Source organism: Eimeria maxima, genomic scaffold (genome assembly GCF_000499605.1).
Source record: "Eimeria maxima Weybridge genomic scaffold, Emw_scaff1177, whole genome shotgun sequence".
NCBI lineage: Eukaryota > Apicomplexa > Conoidasida > Eucoccidiorida > Eimeriidae > Eimeria > Eimeria maxima.
This window is the reverse complement of record NW_013563419.1, coordinates 1-9,917: the sequence shown is the minus strand read 5'-3', so window position 1 is coordinate 9,917 and position 9,917 is coordinate 1. Positions and strand designations below refer to the sequence as shown.

General features: G+C 35.3%; 2 protein-coding genes across 2 annotated transcripts; both read left to right on the top strand.

The window, feature by feature from the left end:
- Positions 1 to 2,834: 2,834 nt before the first annotated feature.
- On the top strand, positions 2,835 to 5,747 carry EMWEY_00049460 (B-box zinc finger protein, putative; the record flags this gene model as incomplete). The annotated part of the gene is made up of 8 exons (XM_013477325.1): positions 2,835 to 3,017; positions 3,369 to 3,603; positions 3,748 to 3,829; positions 4,087 to 4,327; positions 4,623 to 4,688; positions 5,137 to 5,191; positions 5,384 to 5,451; positions 5,619 to 5,747. The coding sequence occupies 8 exons, from the start codon at positions 2,835 to 2,837 to the stop codon at positions 5,745 to 5,747; spliced, it is 1,059 nt and encodes a 352-aa protein (XP_013332779.1).
- A 144-nt stretch (positions 5,748 to 5,891) lies between these two features.
- EMWEY_00049450 (hypothetical protein) lies at positions 5,892 to 7,998 on the top strand (the record flags this gene model as incomplete). Its single annotated transcript, XM_013477324.1, has 6 exons — positions 5,892 to 5,990; positions 6,167 to 6,241; positions 6,331 to 6,492; positions 6,672 to 6,900; positions 7,516 to 7,551; positions 7,988 to 7,998. 6 exons carry the CDS (start codon positions 5,892 to 5,894, stop codon positions 7,996 to 7,998), a joined length of 612 nt encoding a protein of 203 aa, XP_013332778.1.
- Positions 7,999 to 9,917: the final 1,919 nt, after the last annotated feature.

The window sequence follows — 9,917 nt, the reverse complement described above, 5'->3', positions numbered from 1 at the left end:
TTTTAAAAAAAAAAAAAAAAAAAAAAAAAAAAAATCCCTAAACCCTAAACCCTAAACCCTAAACCCTAAACCCTAAACCCTAAACCCTAAATTTTAAATTTTTGAGATTTTATTTTTTTCTTTTTAATAATAAATTTTATTAATATATAAATGTTATCTTTATGTATATGTATACATCTATACATATATATATTATATGTATATATATGTATATATGTATATATGTATATATGTATATATGTATATATGTATATATGTATGTATGTATATATGTATATATTTAAATATATGTATAAAAACGCCAAAAAAAATATAAATATAAATATATATATGTATATATATATGTGTATGTATACAGGCAGGAGAGAAGAAGAAAGGAGGATATTCATTTTTAGCAATAAGTATAGTATTAGCAGATAAATATGATAGAAATACATTCTATGTACGTTATCATAAAAAAAAAGGAATAAATGATTTATTTTTTAAGAGAGTAGATAGGGATAGAAATCTATGGACTAATGGATTATATGAATTTATAGAGAAATTAAGGGAATATTTAGATAAAAATAAGGATTTACCTGCTGCTGCTGCATATATACAGCAGCAACAGCAACAACAGCAGCAAGAAGAACAAGAAGGAAAAAAAAAAGAAAAAAAAAACTATAAAAAAGACCTAACAGATATAAAAAGAATTGCTAGTCCTAGACAAACTGCAGCTAATGAGCAAGAAAGGCCAAGGGTAAAAGATATAAAAAGAAGGATGGTAGAGGGACTCATGATGGAGACAGGAGGAGAGGACGAGGAGGACGAGGAGGAGGAGGAGGAAGAGGAAGAGGAGGAAGAGGAGGGAGAGGGAGAGGGGGAGGAGGGAGGAAGAGGAGGGGAATATAATTATAATAATATAAGGAGAAGTTATTTAACTAATCATTCTTCTTATAATACACAAATAAGAGAAAGATCTAAAAGTTATACACAAGAATAAATAAATAAATAAATATAAATAAATAAATATAAATAAATTAATGCATGCATGCATATTTATATAGTAGTGTATAGTGTGTCCTCCATTGAGGCTTTTTTCTCCTTATATATAAGGATATATATTTATATAAAGATTTATTTATATATATAAATAAATATAAATAAATAAATAAATAAATATAAATATAAATAAATAAGTAGAGTATATTTATTATTAATAAAAAGGAAGAAGTTTATTTTATTTATTTATTTATTTATATTAGTGTATATTTAGTTATATGTATATATCTTCCTCTTAATAAGTAATAAAGAGGGAGAAGAAAGTAAATAAAAATAAACAATAAATAAAATATATAAATAAATAAATAAATAAATAAATAAATAAGGTAACTTATTTTATTTGTTTCTTTAGTTATTTAATTTATTTATATAAATATACAGCAGCGGCGTTATGTATAATTGAGGTGTACGTACACCTCAATTATACACAACAATGATTTATTTATAGCCGCTTTTTTTTATAATATATAGATAAATAAATAAGTAAATAAATAAATAAATAAATAAATAAAATAAATGTTTATTCTTCTTTTCTCTTTTTTAACCTTTATTTGTATAGTTATATTTAATTAATTATTAATTGTATATATAATATATATAATGCATGCGCTAAGTGTGTTATAGTGGTGGGGTTGTTTACTTATGCAGCGGTGTAAGGAGAGAGGGTCTAGGGTTTAGGGTTTAGGGTTTAGGAAGGAGGGGGGAATAGACAAAAAGAAAATAAAATAAATAAATAACATTGAATATGTTTGTTGCTGCATGCAAGAAGGGTTTAGGGTTTAGTCTTAATACATTAGGGTTTATAGACGAGGTTATACAGCGTAAACCCTAAACCCTAATCTATAAACCCTTGCTTGTATATCTAATTATTATTGAATAAAAGGGTTTAGGGTTTAGAGGGAGTATAGATCGTTCTTGTTCTCCTATTAAGAGGACCATTGGTCATTAAATTATAATTAAATAAAATAAAATAAATAAATAATAATAATAAATGTATAAATAAATAAATAAATATTTTATTTATTCATAAAAAGAATTAAATATTCTTTTTTCTTATATATATAATTATACAGAAAAAACGTACCACTGCCGACCCTCCATGCTGCGGTGTATTTACGTCTTATTTATTGCTTTTTATGCTAATTAATTGAATAATATAATTAAAATAAATTATTTATTTATTATTTTATTTATTTTTATTTATTTATTCCCTTTAATAACATACAAGACACTCTTAATTATTGCCACCGGCCTTGCATGTATGTGTGCTGGTTTCTTTGCATGCATGCATGCATTGTGTATACGTATACCCTTCTAGTCCTTCTTTTTATGAAGAAAATGCAAATAAATAAACAAAATTAATAAATTTAATGAATTAAATGAATTAAATTGAGTTATTTTTGGTTAATTTTGTCCTTTTTATCTTTTTTCCTTCCCCTTTTCTGTCAATTTCTTCTCTTGTGTACGATCGAGCGATCACTGGGCAACGGCGTCTTTTTTTCCTTTTTTTCCCTTTATTTGTTCTTTCCTTTTAAGTAATTAATATATTTTTACCTTTTAATTGAGTTTTTAATGAAAATTCCCTCAAAGATTTTCTTTTAATTGCCATTTTCCCTCTGTTTTCTTGCCATCAAGACCGTCGGCAGCTGGGGTGTATATGCAGGTCTATATTTCCCTACCATTGGTATTGGGGTGTACAGGCAGCTAAATGGATAATTATTTTGCATAATATACATAATTATACATAATTATACATGATTTTTAATAATATTTAATGTTTTAATTAAATAAAAATGGATTTAAGGGCATTAGATGACCCTCCACCACTAGAAATAGCACAAATAAGTGATATAAATGTACTTTCTTGTTGGGAACAATGGCTTAAACTCTCCTTTTCTACCTCCGATCTACATATTGTTCGTGCTTGGACTCTTCAATCTCGTGCTACAGAAATCGCATTCGAGGAACAGGCCAGAGTAACCCCAAACCCTAAATAAACCCTAAACCCTAAACCCTAAACCCTAGGAACTCTTAAATGTACAATTACACAGGAGTATGACCTGCTTTCTCTTGTCTTATATGCATTCCCGCAACCATCAGCAGCAGCAGCAGCAGCAGAAGCAGCAACTAGCAGCAGCAACTAGCAGCAGCAGCTAGCAGCAGATAGAGCAGCAGTATCCTTGTCTGCTGGGATCGTTTTGCACACAACGATCCCAACGATCCCGATCCCCGTTTCTCCCCCACCCCCTATTTTATTCTTTTTTTCTTCTTTTTTCTTCTTTTTATTATTCTTCTTTTTCTTTTTTTTTCTTTATTATTATTTATAGGCATTAAGAGGTCCTATAGTATATTCTTTCTTAGATAGGGATCGTATCCCTGGTCCTGTTTCCTTAGAGGAGGTAATAGAGGGTACTAATTTATCATGTAATTGGGCACAATTACTGTACCCTGTTGGGGCCCTCGAGGCCCCCCCTGCATTTGCTGCATGCCCTGCTAGTACATTTAAGATACTTGCATGCAAAATTGCTACAGGGAGTACTCTTGCTCATCAAGATGCAGAAGGTAAATTAGGGTTTAGGGTTTAGGGTTTAAGGGAAGGGTTTGGGTTTGAGATAGTCGGGGAATTTGTAGTTCGGAAGAAAATAAGGGTTTAGGGTTTAGGGTTTAGGGTTTAGGGTTTAGGGTTTAGGGTTTGTGGCTGTTTAGGGGATTTTGAGAAGAGAAAGATTCCTGCAAATTATTCATCATTGGCTCTTGTACAATCTTCTCCTTCAACTAATGAAGCAAAGTAAACCCTAAACCCTAAACCCTAATCCCTAAACCCTAATTGTCCTAAACCCTAGATACTATTATATCTAGGGTTAATTAACATTATAATATTACCATATATATAATTAAATATAACAATAATAAACTTTATCTTCTACACCATAGAATTCAGACTTGAGATTTCAGAATTCAGAATTTAGGGTTTAGGGTTTAGGGTTTAGGGTTTAGGGTTTAGGGTTTAGGGTTTAGGGTTTAGGGTTTGTGTATTTTGTATAGGATATTACGGATGTTATATCGTGTAAAGGAGAGTATGCAAGTATTACCATTAATAATAATAGAATATTCATTACAATTATTATTAATAGAGGTATCTTCTCCTTTATGTGATTTATGTCATCTTCTTCCTTCTTCTCTCTTCTGCCCAGCAGATAAGGCACATCTATGTGATGCATGCGATCTAACTCATCATTCTGCATCTAGGCTACTAGCTAGACATAGGAGGCTACCTGCTGCACATGTAAGTATCCATGCATGCATGCATGCATGCAGACGTGTATGCATGCATGGATAAACGCTTCCATGCATGCATGCATGCATGCATGCATGTATGTATGTAACGCTGCATGAGTGCATGCATGCATCTTTGTACTCATGCATGGACCCATTTTTATGCATGCATGCATGCATGCATGCAGAATTGTATTGTCTCCTTATACTATATCCTTATTTATCTCCTGTTCCCCCTTTTTTGTCTCCTTTTTGTCTCCTTTTTTATCTTTTTTTTCTTTTTTTTTTTTCTTTTTTTTTTGCAGTCTCCTTTTCAATTTGGCCAATGTCCAAATCATCCATCAGAGATGCTCGATTGTGTCTGCATGGTGGTAAGACTCTCTCCTTTTTTTTGTCTCCTTTTTTTTGTCTCCTTTTTTTTGTCCCCTTTTCTGTCTCCTTTTTTGTCTCCTTTTACTGTCTCCTTTTTTTTGTCTCCTTTTTTGTCTCCTTTTTTTTGTCTCCTTTTTGTCTCCTTTTATTGTCTCCTTTTACTGTCTCCTTTTTTTTGTCTCCTTTTTTGTCTCCTTTTTTTTGTCTCCTTTTTGCCTCCTTTTATTGTCTCCTTTTATTGTCTCCTTTTATTGTCTCCTTTTATTGTCTCCTTTTATTGTCTCCTTCTATTGTCTCTTTCCCCTTTGCACCAGTCTCCTTTATCTGTCTCTTTTGCTATCTTTATCCTTTTTGCCCGTCCCTCTTCATGTCTCCCTCTCTTTGTCTCTTCTCTTGTTCTAGGGTTTAGGGTTTAGGGTTTAGGGTTTGGTGTTTGTTTTGTATTAGTGTTTTGTCGCCCTCTGCCCTCATTGTATTCTTATTGGCCATCACTCAGCAGCAGGTAAGTAGAAAACCAGGGTTTAGGGTTTAGGGTTTAGAGGGTTTAGGGTTTAGGGTTTAGAGGGTTTAGGGTTTACAAGGGTCTCTCATTGGGAGTATAGAGCTGTTTAAGTTGCGCATTGATGTAACGGCTCTATTGCATTTAGGGTTTAGGGTTTAGGGTTTAGGGTTTAGGGTTTGCGTTTTTCTGTAGATTTCTCCGAACATCCGCTTATATCAACACTTGATGCATACAAGATGAGCATGCAGGGAACCTCCCCGGTAAACCCTAAACCCTAATTCCTAAACCCTAGACCCTAAGTCTCCTTGTTCCTACCTGTTAGCTGGAGTATTACCTGCGATATCACGTATGGGTGGTTGCTTCATCCTGTATCTAAGGTTTAGGGTTTAGGGTTTAGGGTTTAGGGTTTAGGGTTTGGTGCCCTCAGAGCGAAGAAGCAGTAAATATGCGTAGAGAAAAGATAATAAAAGATTTACAAGAAAATCATCGCCTATTGGCGCGTCTGCATGCAAACTTTGCCTCTGTACACCGTAAAATAGATGACTCCAATAAGTAAACCCTAAACCCTAAACCCTAATTCTGAAAAACCCTAAACCCTAATTCTGAAAAACCCTAAACCATAATACTGAAAAACCCTAAACCCTAAACCCTAAACCCTAAACCCTAGAAGGAATAGTGGAGTGTCTCCTTCAGGGCGTTAATGGAGCAACTACAGATAATAAAGAAAAAACAAGTTGGCTTCTTACAGGCCCTCAAGAGAGAACTTCTTACTGAGTGTCTTATTATTGAATGGATGGAGGTAAACCCTAACCCTAAACCCTAAACCCTAAAACCCTAATATATGACTCCAACTCTAAATGTACAACGCTGACTCGTAGTGGCATTATAAGCATGTATAAGGGTTTGTCTTTCTGCTGGAGATGGTATTTAGGGTTTAGGGTTTAGGGTTTAGGGTTTAGGGTTTGTGGTGTTCAGGCTTTCTTCTCTCATTTACGATTAGCCTTAGGTCCTTCTGACTATCTAAGTTATCAACACCGTCATGACTTATTGGTGCGTATAAATTCTATTCCTCCCCTAGTATCTAGGGTTTAGGGTTTAGGGTTTAGGGTTTAGGGTTTAGGGTTTATATATATTTTCAGGCAGCGGATTTATTTGGTGGCCCTGTCCGTATAGAAACTTCTCGTGAATTTCTTCCTCCATGGGTAACAGAGAAACTTTTCCTTGAGGGACAATTTAGGGTTTGTAATACTCCTTTTACTGTCCCTGAGCTAACAGCTTCTCGTGTTGCTGATGATGACGTGGTAAGGGTTTAGGGTTTAGGGTTTAGGGTTTAGGGTTGGGGGAGGTGGAGTTGGGGGAGCTAGGGTTTGTGTGTTTTCTTAGCATTCACGCCACACCTCTGTAGTGTGTTTAAGGGTGTAGATGTGTATATATTGAGGGTTTAGGGTTTAGGGTTTAGGGTTTTGGGGTGTATATGCAGCTTCGTGTATTTTTAAAGGTAGTAGATAAGACAGGAAGAAGGAGACTAAAATTAAGAGAGAAGAAGAAAATAATTAATAAAGAAAAAGGGTTTAGATTTATATCTAATGAGGAGGAAAAAGAAGAAGGAGAAGGAGGAGGAGAAAGAACAAAAAAAGAAGAAAAAGAAGAAGAAAAACAACAAGAAGACGAAGAAGAACAAGACAGCAGCAGCAGCAGCTCAGGATCAGGTCTGTCTCCTTTTCTGTCTCCTTTTCTGTCTCCTTTTCTGTCTCCTTTTATGTCTCCTTGTCTGTCTCCTTTTCTGTCTCCTTTTCTGTCTCCTTTTCTGTCTCCTCCTCTTTTATAAACCCTAAAAAACCCTAAACCCTAGAAAAACCCTAAACCCTCGTAGAAGAGCCCTAAACCCTAATTTTTTTTTCTTTTTTTTTTATAAAACATGAATATAATAATAATAGTCTCTTTTTATTGATGTATACAGAAGGAGACAGCGAAGGAGACAGCAAAGATTGGGGTTTATTATTAACACAAGGAGACGATGCAGCACCAGGCCCTCGTGTTGCTGCTCTTTCTCGTGTTTTACTCTTTCCTGATGAGCCTGCATCTATAAACACTCATTCTTATAAAATACAACATGCTCTTCCTGTTGATGGTAACTATTCTCCTGCTGCTGCTGCTGCTGCTGCTGCTGCTGCTCTTGCTGCTGCTGATTGGGCTGCTCCTTATTGTCCCGCTTATTCGGCTGTTTTCTGGTGCTTGTAGCTGTTTTTTTCGCGGAGTTAGGGTTTAGGGTTTAGGGTTTAGGGTTTAGGGTTTAGGGTTTAGGGTTTGTGGTGTATATATAGGGGAGGAGATGGTGATGGCAGAAAGAGATCCCGAGAGTATGCCAGAGATAATAAGAGCAGCAATAAAGGAGACAAAAAAGGAGACAGAAAAGGAGACACTTGCTGCTGATTATTTTAGGGTTAATCCCCTTAATTTATTACCTAAAGAATTACCTAAACACTTATGGACTATTGCCTCCGATCTTAATTTTAGACCCCTTCTTCTTTTATTAAAGGTACCCTAAACCCTAAACCCTAAACCCTAAACCCTTATTTGCAATAAACCCTAAATACGCTTCTTTAGATACCCATACAATAACAGGAGGGTTTATATAACCCTAAACCCTAAACAATCATAAACCCTAATAAACCCTAATATACCCCTATGTATAAACCCTAATAAATAAATAGCTCGCCACAGAGACAGGGAGAGAAACACTTTAGGGTTTAGGGTTTAGGGTTTAGGGTTTAGGGTTTAGGGTTTGTGATTCAGTCTGCAAGTAGACAACAATTACCTGAATTAATGAGGGCTTCTCTTCATCTTGCTTTATATATGCGAGATATTGAAGGGTTTGTTAAAAAACTTCTCGAGGTTAGGGTTCTAGGGTTTAGGGTTTAGGGTTTAGGGTTTAGGGTTTAGGGTTTGGGCCTCCTTTTTTTTTGTTTGTTCTCCCTTTTTTTTATTCTTTATGAATTATTTAATTAATTAGTACATAATAAATAAGTAAATAAATAAACAAACTAATCATTAGCTAATTCATTAACTAATACACTTAATAAATAAATAAATAAATAAATAAATATATTATGTGTGTGTGTGTCTCCTTTGTGTCTCCTTTGTGTCTCCTTTGTGTCTCCTTTGTGTCTGTTTAGTTTGAATTAGATTGTATAGATTATTTACCTGTCTCCTTATTAATAAGTGTCTCCTCTTTATTAAATTGTCTCTTTTCTTCTTTTTTTTATTTTCCTCGTCCTCTTCTTCCTATAGAGGAGCGTCGCTTCTTTTTTACCCTATTAGGTCCTCCTCTTAGTACAATAACAAGAGGATTAGCTGCTCGTCACCATCAGCAGCAGCAGCAGCAGCAGCAGCAGCAACAGCAGCAGGAGCAGCAGCAGGAGCAGCAGCAGGAGCAGCAGGAGGAGGAGGAGGAGCTAGGGGAGGAGGAAGAGGAGCAACTGCTGCAGCCAGCATTAATAATATTTGTAGATTTATTAACACAAATAAAATTAAATGTTATACCTAAGACAATAAGAAGTATATTATATTTATTAACAGACTGTATAGACACTAGACAGCAGCAGCAGCAGCAGCAGCAGCAGCAATTGCAGCAATATATTGATTTAGGGTTCCACCAGCAACAACAAGGAGGGGGAGGATTATTATCTACATCTATACCTTCTGCTAGTGGTGCTGCACCTACTGCTGCTGCTGCTGCAGCTGCAGCTGCAGCAGCAGCAGCAGCAGCACCTGCAGCAACAAATAATGCTAGTGCAGCAGCAGTTGCTGTAGGGGGACAAGTGCTGCTGTCTTGTCTCTTTGTCTCCGCACTAAGACTAATGAGGGAGGAAGCAATAAAAGGGTATAAGCAGGCCCTTAAGGATATAAGCAGCAGCAGCAGCAGCAGCAGCAGCAGCAGCAGCAGCAGGAGAAGAGGAGGTAAGAAAGGGACAGTAATGGTGTCTCTTCCTGTAGGTACAGAGGAGACAGGAAAAGGGACAAAAGAAATAGGAGAAATAAATGCATGCAAATATATAAATATACATAAATCTTTATTACCCTTAATGTTATTAGATAAAGGAATAAGACAATTAAGTCTTTTCTTAGGAGACACAGCAGCAGCAGCAGCAGCAGCAGGAGCAGCAGGAGCAGCAGGAGCAGCAGGAGCAACAGCAGAAAAAATAGAGGAACAAGAAAAAGAGACACTTAAATTAAAAGGAGACAGAAGATTATTAATACAATTAGCAAGAAAAATAAATAAATGGATAAGGAGACAGTTATGTACACCAAGGGTACTGTCTCCTTTATTAATAGGGGCAGCAAATATAACACAAGAAGAAGGAGACACAGCAGCACATTTGCTGCTGCAGTATGTGCTGCTACTAGATAAACAATCAAGAGAGGAGGGTATACCTGCAGCAACACCACCATTAGCTGCTGCAGCAGCAGCAGCAGCAGGAGCAACACCAGCAGCAGCAGCAGCAGCAGCAGCAGCAGCAGGAGACACCATAAAAAAGGAGACACTAGACAGCGAACATTTTAATCGTCTCCTACAACTTGCTATTAAATCTTCTGCTTATACACTACCTAATTTGTCTCCTTATACTGCTTAATTTATTTATTTATTTATATATTATAGATATATTATTATATAATTATATAGATAAATAAATAAAATAAATAAATAAATTATTATATATATATA